Here is a 22,416-nt window from a genome sequence, read left to right as displayed (position 1 = left end):
CTCCAGGGAGGGCCTCACCCTCGCTGGGGTCTGCCCAGTACCTCCCCATCAATCACCCGGCCTTGCGGCCCTCTTCCCAGTACTCCCGCTATCACCAGCACGTTATCAAAACAGAATTTTTTTCTGATTTTATTTTTAATATTAATATTCTCACACAAAAATCACCGAAAATAAGGGTAGGGTTGGGAAGACCCCTCTGCCCCTGGGGCAGAAAGACAGTGCAGTGCGAGGGGGCGGGACTGTAAACTCCCCACCCCTCCGCAGCCCCAGCGTCGAGGAGAAAAAAACCGACAAAACGAAAATAAAGCCCCAGAGAAACTCATCCCGGGGTGTCCCTGCCCCAGTGAGGCCCTGGCCCTGGGCTGTTTCACGCTTAAAAAGAAAAAGGAGGGGTGTGTGAGGGGAAGGTCCGTGTTTTTTAAATTGTCCGGGGCTGGGAAGGACGGGGTTCCTTTTCCTCATAGTTCTTTAAAACTTTAAATTTTTTTATTTTATTTATTTTTTACAAAATACCATTTCAGTTCCCACTTCTTCCCCTACAGTACAGGAGTCGCTCACCCTCAGGCGGGTTGGGGTCGGGTCGGGAGTGGGGGACTGGTCCGAGAAAGTGCAGGACGTAGGGGAGGGGAGCGGGTTTGAGCACCATGAGAACCCGGCTGGAGCCGCGGGCGGGCGGGTAGACGGGCGGAGACCGACGGGCCGGGCCGGGACACACACTGGGGCGCAGGGAGAGCCCGGCGGCGGGCAATCCCTGGAGGGGCGGGCGGGATGGCTTGGGGTTGCGGGAGGTCGGGTTTTCCCAAAAATGAATAAATAGAGGTGAGTGGGACTGTTATAAATTAAAAACCAAAAAAACAAAAAACAAACAAACCCAGAAAATACAAATCATAACCAAGTGAATAAACAGACATGTACAGGGGATCACAGCTAGCATTGGAAGTAAAAAAGGAGGTTCTGGGGGAGGGGTAAAGCCCATAGAAAGAATCTCATTAAAAACCTCGGCTGCCGTAACGTCTATGTACATACACGAGCCGCGTGCATCTGCGCCGGGCGGGCGGGCGGCTGGCAGGCGAGAGGGAACCCGTATGTGACCCCCGCCGCCGCCGGAGCCTGGTCCTTGTGTCTGCTGCTAGAAAGGCCAAAGTCGGTGAGGGGAGGCGCTGATGGGCGAGGGGCTGCCAGCCCCCTCCCTGTCTCCCTTTTTTTTTTTTTTTTTTTTTCCTTTTTTCCTCATTTGTTTAAAAAAAAAAAATTCTTTTCTTAATAAATTGAGGGAAGCTGCCAATGGGGTGGAAGGGCTGGGGCCGACCCCCTTCCCGGCCAGAGGCGGGACCTAGGTCCAGCCCAGGCATGTGCTGGTGGCCCCGCGGCGCCCTGTGGGCGGGGCGGGCGGGCGGGGCGTCCGGCCTCATCGCGACGTGCTGGCGGGGGCCTGTGGGAGAAAGCGGGCGGGGCTCAGGGGCGCGCGATCGGTCTCCCCTCGGCCCAACCTGGCGCCCCCTCCTGGACCCTGCCCGCCCGCGCCGCGCCCTCACCAGCGTGAAGGCGTCGTAGGCCTGCGCCAGCTCCTCGGTGCGGTACTGCTCCAGCACCACCACGCCCTGCAGGCCGGCGCTACGGCGCCGCGCACAGGCCTCGCAGTGCACTAGGTACGTGTTGCGGCTGCCGTTCTCACTCGTCACGAACAGGATGTTGAACACCTCCACCTGCGGCAAGGAGGAGGCAGTGGTCACAGGGAGGGAGGCCGCAGGCGGATCCCTCCCTCCGGGGAAGCGGGAGAGGGAGAGGGGCCCACTCACGTCGCATTCGTTGCAGTAGTAGGCGGGCTCGTCCTTGACCCGGCCCTGGTAAGCGATTTTCTTCCCGGCCCGCACCAGGCTCTCCCGCTGCACCTGGCAGTGCTTCATGGACTGCAGGAGGCAGAACCTGCGGCGGAAGCGGGGCGAGGGGCGAGGTGGTGGTGAGGCGGGGCGGGGTGCGGTCACATCCCCTCACACATCCCCGTCACAGTTGAAACTTCGTGTGGTTTTTGTCTACTTGGATCACTGGAAAATAAAGTTCCTCACGGCAGGTACCTCATCAACTGCCCCAGCATAGCAGCCCTGCAGGGCATGAGGTAAAGGGTGGAGAGATGGAGGGAGGATGGGGTAGAATCAGAAAGAACAGATCCAGCAATCCCACTCCTGGAATACATCCCGAGGGAGCCTTAATTCAAAAAGATACATGCAACAAGTTTCTACTGTTTAGCACAGGGAACTATATTCAATATTTTGTAGGAACGTATGGTGAAAAAGAATATGAAAATGAATATATGTATATTCATGTATGACTGAAGCATTATGCTGTACAGCAGAAATTGACAAATTGTAAACTGATTATACTTCAATAAATAAATAAATAAGCACACACACAAAAAAGAAAGAATAAGGCGGGCCAGGTCCAGTGGAGATTAACAGGGCTCTCACTTGATCATCTTGAACAGGTCGGGGTCGCTGATTTTGACCGTTCGAGCGACATTCCAGGACACGTGAATCATGGGCACTATGGATTTGACGTTCTTCACCTCGTTCCACTCGTATCGTTCCAGAGCCAGCTGGTACTGATAGGCTGCAGGCCGGAGAGGGTCACGACAGGATTCCCCAACAACCCCAGCCACTTGGGCCCCAGCCCTTAACTTCATGGCTGGCCTGGCACCCTCCAAGTCGGTCTCAAGATGGGGCTCACTCCCAAGGGGCCCTAGCCCCTTGCAGCTGAAAGGCTCATCCCACCATCACCTGGGCCCACCCTCTCACCGGTGAGGGGCCCCACGTTCCATGCGATGTTGTTGCACCAGCCAGTGGCCTGCACCCAGTGCACGGTCCCCGCGTTAATCCACACAAGGTCTCCGGGGCGCTGCACGAAGCGGTACACAGGGATGTTGGAAGCATAGAGGTCATCCAAGATTGGCCACCAGGAACCCGTAAGGTAGTCTACGCCGTGCCTGTGGGGTGGCCACCAAGTCAGATGGAAGTCTGGGGACCCAGGGACAGGACGTGAACGGCTATCTAGCACGGGGGAGGGCGGCGCGCACCGGTCGCAAAAGGCGCTGATGGTCTCCCAGTAGTGCTCATGCACCGCGAACCACTCGCAGTCGCCTGGGCCAATGTTGATGTTGACCGAACAGAAGTTGTTGTTCTCTTGGTGGCCTGCAGGGGGCGATAGAGAACCGCCCGGTTGGCCGAAGCCGAGCCTGCGCTCCGCGACTAGCCCGCCCTTAGGCGCTCATTGGCTGACGGAAGAACGCCGGCAGCAGCCCCGCCCCGCGCGCCCCCCGCGCCCCTGCGACGAGCGCACCTGGCGTTCTACTGCCGGGGACCTTCATGTACAGCTGCACCGTGTTCATGCCCAGGATGGTGTGGCCCACGTGGCTCAGCATATTGCCCGTGGATGTTACCCTCATGAAGGCGGGCAGCTTCAGCAGCTCCTGCAGCTGCGGCTTCCACCTGCGGTGGCGAGGGGACAACACAAATGAGAGGCTACCCCAACTCGACCATCCATCCATCAGCTGTGCTGCCTCAGCTTGCTGGCCTCAGTCCTACTGACCGCTTGGCATCGGAGAGGTCGATGTTGGTGCCAAACTTGATGATGTGATGGTTCTTCGGGTCCGGTGCGCTGCTGCGGTGGGGTGAAATGAAATGCACAGGTTGGTGGAGAAACACCGGGAAGGGAAGAAGTCGGGAAGGGCAGGGGCAAAGCATACTCACCTTGGAGGGGTTCCAGTGGTGCTGTCCGGCTCCTCGGACTCCTCGTCCTCACTCTCCTTCTCCTCCTGCTCAGCCACAGGGGTAGGCAGGCCTGGGTCAGTGACCTTGCAGGAGCCCTCCCACCGCAGCCCTGGCTCCAAGTCCTCTGATCCTGCACCCCTGCCTCTACCCGGTCACGCCTCTCACCTGCAGGGACTCCTGGAAGGATGAGGCCTGGTACTGTGCATACTTGGCAATGGTGGTGTGGGAACGGGAGCTCTCACAGGGCCAGATCTGTCGAGTGCCCGTCAGATCCCAGTTCTCATCTGAGGGCTGCTGCACCTGGGTGCGCACCTCCACCGTGTGCTCACCACTTGCCTCCACCAGCGTCTTGGTGGAGAAGAGGCCCAAGTCTGCAAGGGAAGGCCAAGCAGGGTGTTGGGGCAGGGGCTGAGGGCCAGGGTGAGGCCCCAACTCACCATCTCTTCTTGCTCCCCAAGCTTCTGGTAGGTGGACATGGGCTTCTCAGAGCCCAGACCAGAACAGGCAAGAACCCTGACCCCTCATGAGGCTGGGAGGGTTGGCCCTCCCAGGGCCTGGCCTTCACCGGGATCACCAACCCCTCTTCTCCCACTCTGCTCTGAGCCCCAGCCCCTCCCACAGTCCTCAGGTGTGCATGAGGCCTCAAATGCATGGCATCTGGCTCACAGCAGATGCTTAATGAATGACAATTTAAGTTATTGTATCCAATGAAAGATTTAGTCAAGTGAAAGCTTAGAATGTGCTTCAAATAACTTAGTGGAGGGAAGGGAGAATATGTAAGAAGGGGCTACCAGTATAGAAGAAACAAAATGGATTTTGTATTTCTAGGTGGTTTCCTTTTACTTTTGTATGTGCTGGAAATTTTGCACAATAAAAGGTTGAAAAAGAGAAAGCCCCAAGACAAGAGTCTTCTTGGGTTTTGTACAATCTGTATTCTTCTCATCCTTCAACACCAAGAAAACCAGAAGAGACTCTAACCAGATCCTGAGATACATCCCTACTGCTGGGGACAGATAGGGAGAAAAGCTGACCCATCACTCAGAACACTCCTCAAATACGGCTTGCACATGACGGCAGATAGCTCAGTATAGCCACTGTCCTGGGTCTTCAAGAGTAGAGGCTCTCAAAGCCCCAGATCCTTGCTGCCCTCCCCACACCTTTCTGCCTCCCACACTTACTGAGCCGCAGGGAGCCTGCTAGGCCCCGGATCACGGTGATGGGATTTCGAGGGTCTGTACAGAACTGCAGCAGCACCGGCGAGAAGGCATCCCGTTTGCTCTCCAGCTGAGGGACAAGCGGGAGACAAGGCGGCAGTTAGAGCCCTGTCTCAGGCTCAGGACACCCCAACAGCCCCAATACTGTCTTAGACTCCTCCAACAGGGGCGGGTTCTGAGCACTCACGGCACACATACATAGATGCTGGGTGTAGGCGGGTTGAGTTTTTCCCGGGGCAGCTTCTCCTCAGTGTTGATCTTGGGTTTCACAGACTGGGCAGGGGAAAGGTAGGACTCTCGAAACTTCCCTTTCACCTTGGCATTCCTGGGGAAGGACAGTGAAATGAGGACAGAAATATCAGGGCACTGGGGACAGGGAGCCTCCTGCTGGGCCAGACCAGCAGCCTCACAACTGACAGCCACCAACTCACTTGCTGGCACGCACGACGTCGGCAGCACAGTGGCTGATGGTGAGGTCCGCCATACGCAGTCTCCGCTCTTCCACCTCTGAGGCGATAAACGTCTCCTTGTCACCACTCTCTACCTTGATGAGCCGGATCTTCAGCTCCTTGGGGGGCCCTTCACTAAGTGAGCGCAGCTTCAGCATGTCAGCCCGGCTGACCCCTGGGGGCCCTGGAGCTTCCTCCCGAGCCTTCTTCCCAGGGACAGGGGCTGATGGGGGTGTGGGCTGGGCAGAGGGTGCAGAAGCTGGCGGAGGAGCCGGGGCTGTGGGTGGCTTGGCCTTGGAGGCCCCGCCAAGATCAGGCCGGGCCTTCTCACGACCCTGGATCTCCTCGCTCTGCAGGTCCAGGTTCCCCAGCACCCGGCGGCTCTTTTCTTTGGGGGCCTTGGCCTTGGCCTTGGCCCTGCCTTCTCGGGGCCGGCGACCCACACCGTCCTTACAGGCCCGCCTGTGCCGCCGGTGCTCCTTCTGGTGCTCCTTCTGCCGCCGCTTGCTGCTACCTGGTCCTGGCGCCGCCACCGCCCCACCACTCTCCTCCTTGGCCTGGGCTGTAGGTAGCAGGCGCTCAGTTCTACTGTCCGCTGGGCCTGCCGTGTCCACGGGGTCTGCTGGGTCTGCGGCGCTCCGGCCCACACGCTCCACAAGGGTCTCACAAGCCCGACTTATCTCTTCTAGCACCTCAGACTCAGAGCGAGCAGGGGGCAGAGGCAGGGGTGGGGGCGGCGGGGCGGGGGTCATGGGGCCAGGGGCTGGCTCTTCGCCTGCCCTGCGCTCCCGGGCCCAGGGCCCGCCTGAGGTAGAGAACTGAGATGACGAGGAAGCAGAGGGCTGTGGGGAGCCCTGGGCGCTCGGAGCCGCTGAGGAGGGCGGCGGGGCGGTAGCACCTGATGAGGGACCAGGGGAATACTGAGTGGCGGGCAAGGGCCCAGGCCGGGTAGAAACAGCTGCTCCAGTCCCCCGGTAACAGTACTTCTGTCCTTCCAGCACGGAGGCCAAGGATTTGAGCAGGCTGGCTGGGCTGGCTGGTGGGGGTAGAGGGGGCGGCGGCGGCTGTGGCTGGGGAGGTGGAGGGAACTTGGCTAGAGGTGGCGGTGGTGGTAGGGCTGGTGGTGGCTTCTTCTCCTCTTCCTGGGTGGCCGTGGTGGTGGTGGTGGCAGCAGTGGTGGCTGGGGCTGTGTCAGTGGGGAACGGAGGCTGCAGAGATGCAAAGGGCTCCTTCAGAGGAGGCGGGGGGACCACGCCCGCCTCCTGTTGTTGCTGCTCCTCCTCCTTGCGAATGGATTCGTCCAGCATCTTCATGATGTTGGCCAGCCCATCAGGTAGGATCTTGAATTCAGCTGGCTCCTCAAACTGGTCCTCCAGTGGGGTAGGGGGGAAATCGAAGAGTCGAGGGCCTCGGGCAGGCAGCTCCCCAACCCTGGGCGGCACAGGCTGGGGGGCTTTATTCAGGGGGCCTGGGGATGGCCCCGGCCCCACCTCGGGGGTCTTTGGGAAGGAGACCCTGGGCCGAGGGCTCTCCGGGCGCCTGAAGCTTCCTGAGGTATTTTGGTGGCAGGAGGAGGGAGGGGCTGGAGGAAGGGCAAGAGTCAGGGGTGCAAGAGGTGGGTCCTGGGGGCTCAGTGTTGGGCTGGCGGGTGGGGGAAGGGGGTCCATACTTCTGGCCAGGTAGGGGGCTGGGGGGAAGGACACAGGCCCAGTAGGGCTGCTGCTGTGGCTGCCATTGTTGCCGCTGCTGCTGCTGGTGGTGGTTGGGGGAGTGGGAGGGGTGTGCGAATCCTGAGTGCCCACAGAAAAGCGGGGGGCCGGAGGCCCCAAGAAGCCCTCACGGTGGGGAAGGGGTGGTGGAGGAGGGCGGGGGCGTCCCTCAGCCCCAAAGAAGAGCTCCTCTAAGATCTCTCCATCCTCACGGGCTGCCCGGCAGGCTGGGCTCTTCAGCCAGGCAGGGGGTGGTGGGGGGCGCAAGAGGCGGGGACAGGGGGGTGGAGGAGGTGAGGGGGGACCGGGTGGCAAGGACAGGTGGGGAGTGGCAGCGGGAGCCGCCAGGAACGGTTTCCGACTACTGTGTGCCGAGGGCCCCAGGCGGCCTTGGTGAGAAGAGACCTCCAGCGCAGGAGTTTGGTAATGGTCAGCGCCGGGCTGCAAGTGTAGGATGGGGGTGGTCAGAGGCCTGCTCCAGCCACCCTAGATAGGCTCCACCCATCGGCCCCACTCCACCCTCCACCTGCGGTCGTCACTCACGATGCCTGGGCTCGGCTCCATGCCCCGGAGACCAGTGTTGCTGCTGCTGCTACTGCTGCTGGTGGTGGCGCCGGGGGGGCCAGGGGGCCGGGAAGGGGCGTAAGGCACGCAGGCGGTGGTTGCTGCTGGTGAAACGCTGGAGTCCATCCGCGACCTCTGAACTCTGCTCTCTCTAAGGTCACTTCCGGGGGGACGGGTGGCAGGCGGGCAGCCATGGCTCTCTGCTCCTGGGGGGCGGGGGCCTGGGCCTGGGGGTGCAGCCGGGACCAGCCGGTGGCCAGGGGGGTGTGCGCTGTAGGCTGGAGCTGGGTATGGATACGGGTGAGGCAGCGAGTGCCGCTGCTCCTGTGGGAGAGAAATGAGGACACTGGGTGAGGACCAGAGTACCCAGGGACTTGCAGGTAAGAGGTGAGGGGCCACAGAGAGATAGGTGCTCACCTGGCGCTCTGGGGGTGCTGAACCCTTGCGCTCAGGGCCCCAGGCATCTCCATGCAGGGTACTCCACAGCCCTGGTTTGGTCAGCTGAAATGGAGCGCTGGTGGCTAGGCCAGGCAGAGGTGGGGGTGGTGGGGGTGGGGGTGGTGGTAGTGGTGGCGGAGGCAGCGGCAGCCCTGGGGGAAGGCCAGTCTAGAAGAAAAGAAGGTGTGAGAATCCTACTCCTTGCCCCAGTTCCACTGGCTCACCACTCACTCCTTGCCCGCCCACACACAATCTTACCTGCTCAGAGTTGCAGCCTCTCCTGCGTTTGCCTCCAGGGCTGAGGCCCTCTTCTCCTGAGGGGCCTGCAAGGGCTGCAGGAGGCATAGGCTGCACCACTGGGGGTTCAGCGGCACGCTTCACTGGGGGACCTCCCCGCTTGGCCCCATAGTTCCGCTTGTGCTGAGGACAAAAAGAGGAGAGAGAATGGCACAGCTGCTGACCTGACCAGGCCCTCCTCTCTAGCCCACCCAGCTGCAGCCTCACCTCAAGGTGCAGCAAGTTCCACACTTGCTCCAGAGGGGGCAGGACCTTGGGTCGGTGCTGGCAGGAGCCAGCATGAAAGTTCCAGAGCTGAGCCTGGGGAGGACGGGGAAGGGTGGGTGCAGGGGACAGGGCAGATGCAGACATAAGATGAGGGCACTGAGCCAGACAGAAAACACAATCCTAGCCCCCTATGTCCTGCTCATCCCACCTGCTGTAGTCGGCCAATGCGGGGCCCCAGCTCAACCAAACTTCCTCCATATCGAAGGGCGCTGTGGTAGCAGCGTATGGCCTCTTCACTGTCGTGCTCTGACTCGTACAGCTGCCCAAGCTGCTCCCACAGCCCTGGCTGGGCCGGCTCCCGGAGCAATGCCTGCACACAGCCGTGCAGGGATTCCAGCTTCCCATGGAGGGGTCTTGGGGTGGGTGTCCTACAGAGCAGAAGGGGTGGGGAGGTGGTGAGGCTTGGGGGAACTCTTTCAAGGCCCCAGCCTTACCTCCCATCCCCAACACCTTTCATTCCTTACTCACCCTGGAGCATAATAAGGTTTGTTGGGGTGCCCAGAGCTACTGCCGTGTGAAGGGGGTAGGGGAGCAGAGAGCGGGGGCTGTCCGATGCTGGCAGAACACCTGGAGAGAGAAGGGGTTTGTTAATGTACAGCAAGATGGAACAGCCTTGTCCCTACCTAGGAAGGAGGGGACTTAGGAAGTAAGAGAAAGCAGTTGAGGACTGCCCTGAGGCTCACAGAATGGTAGAAAGTGTCATGACACAGAAATTGAGGAGTATAGGAGATGAGGAGTGCCTAGAGGCAGAGAGAGATGGTCCAAATTCTCACCTGCCTCCAGGCAGCCATGCATTCCGAGGAGGGGGATGGGGCGGGCAGGAGCTCCAGGCCCCAGCACAGCTTAAGCCCCCAAGGGCAAAGGCTTCCCGTGCAGCGCGGGCCCCTGGAGGGTCCACTGCCCGATGCATCCAGCCTGAGTCAAGGAGAAGAGATTATGATTCCACTGAGGACAAAGCCTGAGCTGCCAGTGTACACACAGCCCATCAGGCCCCAGGCTTCCTTTACCAGGTCAGCAGTGGCCCCAGGAGCCCTGGAGATCGGGCACGGCCCCCTGCCCCAGCTCCCTGGGGCGATGGTTCCGCTCCAGCCGCTCTGACAGGAGTCCCCACTTCCCCTAGATGGCCGCCCAGGACCTTTCACAGCCAATTCTACGGAGAGAAGGGGGAAAGGAGTGAGGTGAGCCGGCCAGCACACAGTCGGGGCTGCGGGCTGGGTTGGCCTGGCTGGAGCCCCCACAGGTCTTTCATCTGCGCAGGCATCCCATCCTTGGCTATCCCTAAGGGGCGGCCCACCCAGTCTAGGGAGCCCCTGGAGGCCCAGGAAAGTGGGGGAGTAGGAGGGCTACTCAGTGCGATGTGGTGGCTGCGCTGCCAGGCTTCCAGCCGGGAGCCACCGGGGCCGAGCTAAAACGCCGCGGCCGCTTACCCGGCCTCCGTGGGAGCGTCCTCTCCCGGCGTCGGTGAGCTCCGGAGACCCGGCCAATCACAGGACTTGCTCTCTCCCCAGAAAGCCAATCATCACCCGTGTCTCCGCCTCAGTAACAGCCTGGCCGGGACCAATAGGAGCAAGGTTAGTCTGGCCGCTGCCGGGGGAGGAGGGGCGGCGGAGCCGGTCAGACGGGCTCGGCCCCGGGTGACCCCGACGTGACCCCGCGTCTCCCACCTAGGGTCTCCATCTCGGAGCTGACACTACGGCGGGAGAAGCAAGCGGAGCCCGGGACCCGTGCGGGTGAGGGCGGAGAGTAGCACGCTCGGGCAGGCCTGGGTCATGGAGCTACCCGCAGGTCCCACGAGCCCACAGAACAGCGGGTGGTCCCCGCCAGGCAGCCTGAGACGCCCCCCGCCCCACCGCCGAAGACTGACGAACGGCAGACCAAGGCACAACGCCGACACAGGAGTTGCTCCCCTTCCTCACTTCACCTCACCCAGTGCCTGACCTCCCCACCCCCTAGGAACTGCTTAGGGCTGTCCAGGCACGGCGACTTCTACGGCACCCAAACCCGCCCGCGTTGCGATCTGAGCGCTCTACCCCCCCCATGCCTGACCCCCCTCCCAAACCACGGTCATGCCCCCAAGCTTCATACCCAGTTCCTTCAGCTTCAACACTTCCCCTGGCTCTGGGTCTTCAATACCAATCGACCCCCAAAACCAAAACCCCCCTCTAACTCCCCAACTTCTGAGAAGTCGCGCGCCGCGGTCCCGAGTGGCCCCTCTCGCGTGGCTCCCGTATCCTCTATGCCCTTCTCTGCCGGGGCCACGCGGTTCCCCACGGCCCACGTGGCCCCCGCCCCCCAAGGGAGGGGGGATTTCGGGGGTTGCCCGTGACGTGGCTACTTGCGCAGCGGAAGCGGCGTGTGTAAGAGTACGGGGGGGGGGGTCCTCCGGGAGGGAGGAGGGCGGGGCCCGCCAGGCGGTGACATCACCCTTGTCCCACTCTCACCGCCCACTCCCTTAAAGAACCCAGAACCCGTTTCACTTCCTCCTTCACGCCCCCCCCCCACCCCTTCCCGTCCGTGCTGGCTCGACCCAGGAGGGGTACAGCGCTCCCCTTCCTGGGAACCTTCCATTTAGCCCCAGTTCTTCCCTTTCGCCTCTCTGGGCCCAGGATTTCGGTCCCTGTGCCTCCTCCTCGCCTACCCGGCCTCCCCGCAGGTAGGAAGCCGGCACTGCTCCCGGGATCGGTCCATTCAGAGTCTAGAGTACAAAGAGCTGCGAGAGGCGAGTATAGAGTACAAAGCGGCGGGGGCGGGGCCAGCGCTCCAGCTGGAGCTAGCGCCGGGCAGGAAGCCGGGGGAGAGTGCGCGACAAGGGGCTGGGGGCGGCTGGAAAGTTCGCCTTCGCCTAGAGAAGTCTGCTCCGTGGGGAAATTTCCACCCAGCCCACAAGGGCAGGCAGGTTTCTGGTGAAAACAGTCCTCCCTCCGCAGGGCAAGGTCGTCTGTTCGCACGCAAGCGCTTGGACCCTAAAGGTCCCAGAGTGCCACTCCCCGGAGAGCCCTGGTAGGCTCTTGGACTCTGCGGACCCTCTCCGCAGTTCACGCGGAGTTTCGGTCTGAACTGTCCTCACCAGGCAGCCTTTCCGTCAGCCACCAAGCCTTGGGACAAGTACAGAGGCGCTTAACTGCAGTTGAGCATAGCCCTGGCCAGCTGCCCCCACCTAAGTCCCGGGACCCATGGACATGGGAAACCGGGGAACCGGGGATCCAGACATCAGAGGGACAGATCCCCGCTTGGGAAGTGGTCCCGAAAGCGCTGCCAGTTACCAGGAAATGCAGCTTCCCCTTCTGCGATGATGACACTTCCCCTCACCACTTCCCCTTTCCCACGGGGAACTGACTCAGCTTTCCCTAAACCAGCGAGTCCCGTCCTCCAGCCCCTTTCCACCTCTATCCACAAACCCCCACGCCGGTACTCGGAATACAGCAGCCCTCATTTGAGGACAAAACTTCCTGTACACTAAACACACACTCACTCTCGCCAACCACCTCGGATCCTTATCCCCACTCGGGACCCAGGCGCCTGACTCCCCATCCGCCTCCAGTACAAAGCCCTCCCTCGGGGTCTGATTCAGACTTGGGGTGGGGGAGCGTGAGTCACTCAGAAAACCTTCCCCTATTCCCACTGACTCAGCCCCCGCCTCCCTGAACACACACAGACACATACAGAGGCAGACACAACTCAGCCCACACACCGCTCCCCACCGGTCCCGCGGAATTTCCCCTCTCGTCTTCCCCCACGACGGCCCCTCCCCGCGCCCGGCAGCCCCGACTGGGCTCACACCTGTTCCCCAAGCGCCGGCAGCCGGCTGGCGGTCCACTCTCACCTCCACTCTCGCTTTGGGGCAGGAATAGTCCTCCCCAAATGCCGGTGTCCGTACTAACCAGGGGGAAGGGACAATCACCGGCAGGCACAAAGACGGACACCCACCGACTCCTCGAAGACAGATGAGAGACAGACGTACGCGGCCAAAGCCAGGCTGAAAGGACAGTATACTTCTGGGGCAGGCATTCCAGCCTCTCCTGTCGGACCCACGGTCCTGGGAGTCAGCAGCTCTGAAAGGGTTAATTCCTCTCCTGTCGAGGCCACGCCCTCTCCATCCGGGCACTCCCGGCTGAGCCCAGCTCCGCCCACTCCATCCGGGCTCTGGAGTCCGGGACTTTAACCGACCCCCTCCCCCTTGAGCCCCGAGAGAGACCCACTCTATCAATCACACCCACTTAACTCTCTCCCGGCTTGAGGCCCGAGAAGCCCCTCCACGCACCGCTCCCGCCGCGCGGGGTAAGGGGTCAGACGTGCGCACGCAGACTCACAAGCCGGCCAAAGACAGGACCCCGCAGAAAGGGTGTTCCCCCGCAGGCAGTCAGTAGGCATGCGGCACGCGCACGGAGATGGGGCCGACCCGGGAACCCGGCGGCATCCCGCTCCCCGCCAGGCCCCATTCTGCCTGGTGGAAGCGAGGGGTTACAGGCTCGCTTACCTGGGGGAGGGGGAGGCGGAGGGGAGGGCTGCCGGCTGGGGCTCCACTGTGACTCAGCCACCCCGGGCAGGCCGCCCGCTCGGGATTCCCTTCCTCAGCCTTCCCTCGCTGCTGGCCCCTCCCCGCTCCCCACCGAGGAGTGACAGTGCCGGCCCCGGCCCGCTGTGTGTCACTGTGGGCCTTGTGTCTGCCTCTGACTGGACCGCTGTGTTCACCAGTCTATCTGACAAGATCGGCTGTGTGTGGGTCCCGGTGTCTGTCTCCGTGTGCACCTGCATATCTGCTCATCTTGTCTCCTTCAGTGCCTGTGTCTGACGCGTTCCTGTCATTATGCCTGTCTACATGACTCCGAGGGGCTGTCTCTGTCTGTGTGTCTGCCTGGCTCCTGTCTCGGTCTTTTGTCTGGGGCTGCCTCTGCATCACTTGCGTGATCACGTGTGTCTCTGCACATGCCCTTGTGTTTGCCTTCATGTTCCTGAACAGAGTCAGGGAAACACTGGAACAGGCTGACCCTGCTGACTCCTCGCCTCACTCCCCTGAATCCTGACATCTTACTTGATCAGTGATCCTTCTGTTTGAGTCAAGTATTTGGGGGTCTGTCCACCTTAAGTTCTGTCCTATTCCTCAACATCCTTGCTTATCCTCACAGCTCCCTGTGGCTCCCATTGTGATGATAATTGGTAACATTTAGTGAATACTTATTACATGCCAGGTACTGTGTTAAGCACTTTATATACATTTGTAAACTCCTCTCCAAAACCTGACCTAGGAAGTACTTTTATTACCCCATTTTACAGATGAGGAAATTGAGGCACAGAGAGGTTATATAACCTGGTCAATGTCATTCTTCAAGAGGAAGACCTAGGCTTCTTTCCAGAGCCTCATTCTTATCACTTGTCTATAATAGCCTTGTTTATTCTCTGTTGATTCTTTCCTCACAGGACATTTCCTGAGTCAGTCTGCCCCTCAGATCTACCCCACCTTACCATCCCAAATGTCTCTCATCCTCTAGAAAAGGTGTGGGTAGGTGGCTGGGCAGCACATCTCAGAAGCCATTGGTTTCTTGGCCTTGAAGCTCATTCAGTCAACACATTCATTCAGCTCAATTCCACTGAGGTACCCCAGTGTGCAAACCATCTTGCCAAATTGTGAGAGATACATAGAAGAACAGTCCCACTCAAGAACTTGGTGAGCAGTGGAGAAGAGCAACATGCACTCAGAGAACTTAAGTTCCTGGCTTAGGTTCTCTTTCCTACAGGAGAATGGGGAATGTAGCAGGGCCTTAGGCAGAGAATTGGCAGCAAGAGAGAGGGAAGCAGAAGAGGAGTAAGATTTAGGGCATAGGGGGCAAGCGCTGTGGTGCTGTGGTGCAGTGGAGGGAGAAAGAAACCAAATGGGATCTGGAAGAAAAGGTGGGGGGGGGGTGCTAAGATTGCCATGGCAACAGCAGGTTTTTGTGACAGTGGTCTCCAGTATCTCTCCAAATCAATTTCCAATCACCTTCCATAAAAGCTAGGCTGTTCAACAACTCTTACAGGGGCTAACCCCTCTCACTTGCCAAGAAAAATTTCTCCAGGGTATCTCATCTCTACTTTCCAGCTCACAAACCCTAGCTTAATTCAATTCAGTAAGCAACTGAGTTGTAGCACTGGGGGGAAAAGATTTTTTGGTGGTAGTAGAGAGGCTGGTGAAGTACAGGGATGAACCATTCATAGGCAACAGAGGGGAGCTCCATAAATGAGGAAGGCTGAACCACCCAAGCACCACATGGTAGGGGGTGCTCTGAGTTGGACTGGACCATTCTGGGGAGTAGGCATGATCTAGATCATACCAGTCCTTCATGCATGTGGTGCAGAGTTGGACTGTTGGGGGTAGTGGTGAGGGGTAGGACTTACCAGATGGAGTTTGGTGTGCCCTGTCTCATTGGAACCAGTGCCCCAGCAATGGGGTGCAGCAGACCACAGTGGGTGGGGTGGGTGGTTCTACGGGGCTGGCATGGTGCCTGGGGGAACCTAAAAGAAAAAAGCCAGTTAGAGGTAGGGTCTCCCAGGCCAGAGAATTTTTCTGTGACCCCTGTTCCCTTACTGAGGAGAAACCTGGCTCTGGCGGTCAGATGGGATGGGAGATAATCTGTTTCCATGGCAACCAGGAAAAGCTATCCTTAAAGTGGTCTCCCAGCCTTCCCCTTTAGGAAGCATCCTGGACCAGGGAGTGAGGGGAGCATGCTATAGCATCTGCGTAACCCAGCATCATGGTGGACACCCAACCCATGGTCCTTCTTCTGACTGGACCCTCCTGCTGAGAGTCCCTGGCCCCAGAGTAGCCCCAACTGCCTTTCCTCTGACATCTGCATCCAAGTCAGCTTCAGTCCTGGCCTCAGGCACACAGATCCTCTTCCTTCAGCTCTGCCTCCTCCCTAGCCTTATCAAGACACCAGTCAACCCCACCCTCTGGACTCTGCCCCCTCTCCTTCCCCCAGGCGGGTGTAGGCAGGTCTTGGCGAGCAGCACAGGTGGTCAGACTAGATGATCAGGCCCAGCAGGGAGGAACCTTCCTTCTCGCAAGGACTGTGACTCTGGGCCTGGGTCTAGAAGTGGCCTCTGCTGCAAGCCTCTCATCCATCCACCCACCCCTCAAGGCCATATCCTGTTTCCCCATCACCTCCTTCCTCTATGTGTCCCAAGAAGGCCCACTGCCTCCCCTCCTAACTCAGAGACAAGAAGCTATGTGTCTAGGTCCAGGGCCAAGAACCAGGTGTCCATAGAGGGGTGAGACCTAAGTCTCCCCTCACCTCAAACTCACTCCTCAGGGACCTATGTTTTCTGCTCCCTTAGCCACAGTTCTCTGCCCTTAAGACCAAGACACTTTGGTTCCCAGTCTACCCTCTTTACACCCTGGCCCTCCAACCCCCATCCTTCCCCCTGCCCCAGAGACTCAGGCCTCCAGCCCCCAGCCTCCATGATGCAATGTGCTGCAAACTGCTGCAGCTGCTGATGACACTGCCCCCAGGGAGGTGCTATTTCTGACCCATGCAAGGCCCCTCACCTGGCCAGGGTAGTGGTCTGCTGCAGGCTAGGGAAGCCAGGCAGGCAAGGTCCTTCTGCTGGAGAAGGGAGTTTGAGGCTGGAACCTCCAGAAGAGGGATGCTCAGAACATGAGACCAGGGGGTGAGTGAGTGACTGTGTGTGTGTGTGTGTGTGTGTGTGTGAATGTAGACGAGGGGGTGAGTGAGTGTGTGTGTGTGTGTTTGTATGTGTGTGAAGTCTGTAGCATTTGTGTATGTGGTTGTGTTGGGGAAGAAGGGGATGCTGGGGAGGGTCTAGCCTAGAGAGAGGGAAGTGGCAGGCCTTTGGACAGACCAAGAGGAGTGAGGGTTAGCCAAGGGGGTCAGAGGGGTGTGTATGGGGTGTCTGGATACCAGGGTGGGGGAGGGGCTAGCAGCCATTTAAAGGGCCAGCCCCAGAGCTTTAATCCCTCACCAGCCCTGGCCCCAAGCCGGAGGCTGTAATTCATCTGTCCAACAGCTGGGGTGGGTGTGTGTGTGTGTGGGGGGGCATGTGGACGGGAAGGGGGAGCTGGGGGAGGGGCTGGGGCTTTCTTGTGCACAGAGCCAAACAACAAAAGGGGAAGCTGAAAAGCCAGCTCCCATGTGCCCAGTCCAGGCTGCTGACCTGCAGACCTGCAGACCTGCAGACCTGCCTTTGGCCCCCACCTGGCGGCTGACAGACTCCATAGTTTAGACTCAAGGATTCTTGGCCAAGGAGTCCATGAACCTAAAGGTGGGGCCCTGGAGAAGGCCCAGACTGACTGACCCCCAGGCGAGCTGTCACCCCTCCTCACAGGCCCCAGCTGCAGCACTGTCCCAGACCTCGCCGGCCCCACAACAGATTCGGCCTCAAATGCCCTGCTCACCAGGCAAGCCTCCCCAGACATGGCCTGCCGGCTCCCCCTCCCGCTGTCGCAGGGTGGCAGTGGCCACACCAAGGCTGTCCCTTTAAATCATTACCACCCCTGATTGTGTGGACGAACAGAGGGCCCTGCCCCCCCAAGCAGGCGGCTTGCCACCTCCCCCCCACGAGTCCCCAGAAATGTGAGGGCCATTTAAAGGGACAACAGAGGCAGCCGGGTCTCTAACCGCCCCCGCCCCCACCCCACACACATTCACAGCCCCTTTCCACCCCGCGACACACAGCCCCCTGCCCCTCCAGAGGGCCCCCCAAATTCCGGTTCTCTCCACACCCCTAGAGACTGCTAGGAGAAAGGGGGCCAGAGTTGGGGGGCGGGGAACTGGGGGAGCGAGAAAAGGACAGGGACTCCCTCCTTCCTCGGAGCCCCAGGGGACAGGTCGCAAGGAAAGCAAAGCCTGGAGAAGCAGCGAGACAGAGCCCCGAAAGGTGCCGCGGGCAGACCTGGGGCGCACAGGCTGTCGGGCGAGGGGAAGGGAGTCGGGCTGCACGAGACGGCGGCGCGACCAGCGGGCAACCAGCCCAAGTCGGGGAGATGGAACAAGGAGGGCCGGGGAAAAGAGGCAAGGCCGGGGGGAATGGGGAGACGGAACCGGGGAAAGGGGTCATCCGGGAGGGTGTGAAGGAAAATCCGAGAGGGGAGGGCGAGCCAGGCCGGGGTTACCTGCTGGGTGTCTGTCCCCCGGCGGTGCCCCCGGAGTCCGGGTAGGGAGGGGGGGAGCAGCAGGGGGGGGAGTGGGGGCTGGGGGGGCGGGGGAGACGGTCCCTCCTCTGCCTCCTGGGCCTGCCCCGGCGCTTGCAGCCTCTGCCTCCCTCCCTCCTCCTCCCCGTCCCTGAGTCCCGGAGTCAAACAAAGAACTGTAGCAGGCTCTCCCCAACCCCCTCCCTCCTCCTCCTCCTCCTCCTCCTCCTCCACCTCCTCCTCCCCTCCCTCCCTCCCCACCAGCAGGCTCCCTCCTCCTCCCTTCCGGTCTCTTCCTTTAACTACTCGCCCCCCCCAACCCCCAGCACTAGTCTCTCTACCCACCCACCCGAACCTTTTACACACCCCTCAGCCGAGCTCTGTCCCCGCAGAGGAAACTGTGGAGTGCCTTTGCAAAATTGAAGGCTCCAGAGAACACGGGAGGGGACTAGGGGCTTGCTCAAAAATCAAGAACCACAATACAATTATTTTATTTTCACAGCCAGAGAAATAGTCTTAGCTGTTTCTTTTCCAAGACGGGAAAAAAAAAAAATCCCAGAGAGAGCAATACAAATCTGACTAAAAGCCTTCATCAAATAAAGTGCACAATGCAGTGGAAGCTAATCCCCAACCCCCTCCCCGCCACTGGCCAAATTAACACAAACTCTCCACTCCTCCCTGATGAACTCCTATGGTCCCGGCCAGTTTCTTGAAGCAGGCCTACCAACTATAATAAAATAACTAATAGCTTTTAACAATAATAAGCATACCGTAACAAGCATTCATTCAGTGTTTGTTTTGTGCCAGACACTGTGCTAAGTGCTTTGCCTAAATTATCTCATTTTTTCCTCTATCAACTGCCTAGAAAGTAGGTATTGATATTTAAATTTTCAAGATGAAGAATATGAGGCTCAAAGAGGTGGTGACCTTTCCAAGTCCCTGTAGCCAAGGAGTGACATAGCTGGGAATGAAATCCAAGTCTGATCTGACAGCCCAAGCCCTAAGGTACATAAAAAGGGAAACCAATGTTTTCCAATACCATAACCAACCCCAAGACTCAATAGAGAAGAGCAGCCGTAACTATCAACTGAGTCCCCCTCCTTCAAGAGAGAGATCCACCTACACAGAATAAAGACCCATTACTTCTCAGCCTAATAGTTTCTTGACTCTTTTCCTCACTGCTGGTGGTGGGGGTGTGGTGCCATTGATTAAGGTCAGGGCTGAGCTGGTATCCAGGGAGTCCGCCATACCACACACAGCTCTTCTCTAGGGGTAGCTATCTTGAAACCACTCCCAGTTCAACTCAAAACGGGGCAGGGGCAATCGGACACTTGGCAATGCAGCAGGTGGAAAAGTAAAGACTGCTGGGAGGCTCTTTCCAGGGGGAAGAGGGCTTGGAGGGAAAGTTCTTCCATGCCAATCTAAGGAAAAGTGACCCAGGGTCCTCTAAGCCCAGCAAAGGGGCAAAGTCTTTCCACCAGGACACACCCTTGCCCCTCCCTCTCACAAAACTCCAGGCCAGGGTTTCCCACCTGCAGGACGCTGAGGCCAAAGAAGGGGGTGGGGGGGAAGATGGCACGGGGCTGCAACTGGACTCGGGGCAGAGGTGGGAGGGGGTGCGAGGGGCCAGAATGGAAAGGGGAGGAGGCCTCATTGCCTGGCAACTATCCCGGGGCACGTGCATTGGTGACATCATCCCAAGCCACCCTTAACACTGACCTTTGACCCCGAGGGGTGGAGAGGGGCTGCTGGCTAAGCTTCCTGGGAAATAGCCTTAGGAATTCTGGGAACCGAGAAAAAAGAGGAAGGAAGGAACCCAGGCGTCCCGCCCTTATCTTTTGCCCCCAATGCGGCTCCAATCTCAGGGACTCGCCTCTTGGCTCCGCCTCTCCGCCTCCAGCCCTGACCTCCCAACCCATATTTCTGACGGAGTCCCGACACGCCTCTCAGATACTGTGCCTTCTCTCTCCCGGGCGAGATCTCGGGTTGGGGGCGGAAGGTGGGGGACGGGGGCACTAGGTCCCGCAGGGCTCCGTCTCTCACCGGCGGGATCCCCTGTGCCCCAGCCGGCCGCCAGCCGGAATCTGTCTGGGTCCCAACTCTCCTGCCCCTCCCCGCGCCGTTCCAGGGCGGAGTCTGCGGAGTTGAAATCAGGACACGGCAAGAGGAAGAGTTATATAACTGGGAGAAGCCAAGAAGGACGAGTGGAGACCGGGAGAGACAGTCCGAAAGGAGCCGAGGGAGGTGCAAAGAGCACCAGAGCGAGTGGGGAAGAAACGTTAGGGATGGGAAGGATTTTGGTGCACGTCAAAGAGGAGGAATTCACGCGAAGACGGCGCGTGATGGTCTGGGAAGAGTCACCTGGGCCGTCTGGGGCTTCCCCGCAGCGCCCTCCCCCGCCACCAACAGCAGCTAGGGCCGAGCGAGTGAAGCCTCGGGAAGGGGCGCTGATACTCGTTCCGTTCCTCTTGGGGAGGCAACCTAAGCCAGAGCCCGGGAAGGCAGCAGCTGAGCATATGGGGCCGGAAACCACAGCTCCGCCCAGCCCACCTGGGAGAGTGGGGCGCCAGCTGGGGGTTGGTGGGGAACAGGTAGCTGGCCCCTCCCACACCAGGCTAAGCATTAACTGCTCGAGACCCTGAGAAAGAGGGCTAGCGGACCCAGACGTCTGGGTCCCCAGGGGCTGAGAGCAGCCCAGGACTAGCTTGCGATCAGAGACTCTAGATGGGGGTGGGGGGCGAGCGCCGACTTGCTGCGCAGGCGCAGGGGGCTACTCGGGCGCGTGCAGCAGAGGGAGGAGGGTGGGCGCGAGCGTGTGGAAGTGCACGTGCGGGTCCCGGGCAGCTACCCCCTCCCCGCCTCCACCTCTTTCCCTCCCCTCTCCCTCTTCCTGTGGCTCTACGATGCCTCCTCCACATTGGCTGCCAAGGCCCTGATGTCAGGGGCAGCCGCTGGAGCGGATTGGACGGACGCGAGAGTTCGGGAATCCGGCTCCGAGTCTAGCTCTCCAGTTACTCTGGCAACAAGGCAAGCAACCCCCGGGAGGGAAGGGGAGCGAAGCGGAGCTCAGCGCCTCTCCTGGGTCCCCGCCTCCCTCCGGACTACCGCGCCGCGTCCGTTTCAGGGGCAGCGCTGCTCGCTACTCCCCTCCCTCCAGGGTTCTCCCTGACTCGAGAACCAGGAGACCTGCCCTCGACATTCTCCGCAGTCTCCCAGCCCCCCACTCCGGCCAACTCCCTTCCCAAGTCACGGCCACAAGCCGCAGCAGACAGGAAGCGAATCTGCGTTGCTTAGTAACCTGCCCGCGTGCCCCCTCCCCAATATTTACCTCAGCTCGGGGAGGCGGAGGCTGAGCCCCGACCCCCTCCCCCTTCCCTGCCCTTCGCCCTCCCGCCCACAATTTCCTGTGAGGGGAGCCGAGATAACAGGAAGTCAAATGGGCACCTTAGCCCACCTTTCCGTCTGGCCAGGGCGGGGGGCTTCGGCTGCTTTCAAGACCACATCCCCCACCCAGGACCCTGAGTTGCGCTGTGCGTCTCGCTTTCGCCATCTCGTGGCTACGTTGGGACGGTTCAGCCAGGAAGGGCCCAAGCCGGGTGAGGGATGGGAACAGATGAGAGTGGGGGCTGGACCGGGGACTAGCGGGGTGAGGCCGAGCGCAGTAAAGTGAGGTGCGGCGGAAAGGATGCAGGCGAAAGCAACCACTGGGAGGCTATCGGGACTCTTGATGTGAGGGGCAGGGCTGAGACTTACACACCTCACCCGTGGGAAGAACTGGAGGGAGGCTTGAAGTGGCCCCGGGACCGGAGACACATCCCTGCCTCACCACACCCGACCTCAAGAGGATATCGCACTGCCCTATCTGCAAACCCTGACCTTTAGTCCTGCCCTTCAGTTAGGGACCGTCCCGCCCTAGTGTCGGGAAGGGGAATCCCAGCCCAAGAGGGACGGGGAGTCCTTTCAGGCCTCTCTCGACATCCGGAACCCATGTGCCACCCACAGCTCTTCCCTCGCCTCCACCCTGATCTTTTCTAGGGGACCCAGATGTCCTGCGCCCCAGTCTCCTTCCCAGTGCCTTTCGCGAGACCCGAAGCCCATCCCCAGCTCTACCTTTCCTGCGACTCAAGCGTCCCGCCCCCTTGCACGGAGATGCTTTTCCTCTTTCCAGACGCCCTCGCGGCTCCCCGTTACCTGCTTCTGGGGTGTCCCAGGTGTTCAGGCTCCCCAAGGTCGTCCAGGGGGTCGAGCGGCCCCCCCCTCTCCCAGGCCGGGGCTGGGGGGGCCGCTCCGCCCCGTGGCGCAGTTGGATTTTCCAACACAAACACCGCCCCCCAGCCCCGCTCTCCAGCCCCGCCCCCTTCTCATGGTCCCGCCCCTTCTCGCGCCAATGTCCCTGTCTCCGGCTCCGCCCCGCTTTCTGCCGAACTGTTCGCCTCAGTGCAGGTGCCGAGTAGGATGCAGAATGCGGGGTACAGGGTTCAGGGTGCAACGAACGGGGTCCAGCACCGATCCCTGCCTGACAAACCCCTATTCCATTTGGATCACGCGCCTTTCCAAAGTAAATCCCGCCCCACCCGCTCAAGTCCTGCC

General features: G+C 60.1%; 1 protein-coding gene across 9 annotated transcripts; it reads right to left on the bottom strand.

Annotated features, from left to right (window-relative positions):
- Window positions 1-113: 113 nt before the first annotated feature.
- On the bottom strand, window positions 114-22,168 carry KDM6B (lysine demethylase 6B). 9 transcript variants are annotated; one of them, XM_064495191.1, is made up of 24 exons: window positions 22,018-22,168; window positions 15,075-15,191; window positions 10,130-10,249; window positions 9,710-9,852; window positions 9,476-9,617; window positions 9,171-9,269; window positions 8,851-9,070; window positions 8,643-8,735; window positions 8,397-8,558; window positions 8,118-8,306; window positions 7,680-8,024; window positions 5,410-7,577; window positions 5,177-5,303; window positions 4,943-5,048; window positions 3,930-4,135; window positions 3,744-3,808; window positions 3,583-3,654; window positions 3,334-3,482; window positions 3,071-3,185; window positions 2,793-2,980; window positions 2,466-2,607; window positions 1,800-1,926; window positions 1,536-1,706; window positions 114-1,432 (listed from the first exon to the last, which is right to left on the bottom strand). In XM_064495191.1, the coding sequence occupies exons 5-24, from the start codon at window positions 9,610-9,612 to the stop codon at window positions 1,409-1,411; spliced, it is 4,905 nt and encodes a 1,634-aa protein (XP_064351261.1). In that variant the 5' UTR covers window positions 9,613-9,617; window positions 9,710-9,852; window positions 10,130-10,249; window positions 15,075-15,191; window positions 22,018-22,168; the 3' UTR covers window positions 114-1,408. The 9 variants fall into 9 exon arrangements, with proteins under 9 accessions (XP_064351261.1, XP_064351262.1, XP_064351263.1 ...); XM_064495192.1 differs by lacking the exon at window positions 22,018-22,168 and adding an exon at window positions 17,809-17,846; XM_064495193.1 differs by lacking the exon at window positions 22,018-22,168 and adding an exon at window positions 15,627-16,034.
- Window positions 22,169-22,416: the final 248 nt, after the last annotated feature.

The sequence above is a fragment of the Camelus dromedarius genome, chromosome 16 (genome assembly GCF_036321535.1).
Source record: "Camelus dromedarius isolate mCamDro1 chromosome 16, mCamDro1.pat, whole genome shotgun sequence".
In the NCBI taxonomy this organism is placed as follows: Eukaryota; Metazoa; Chordata; class Mammalia; order Artiodactyla; family Camelidae; genus Camelus; species Camelus dromedarius.
The sequence above is the reverse complement of the archived record's forward strand: the minus strand, read 5'-3'. Positions and strand labels throughout refer to the sequence as shown.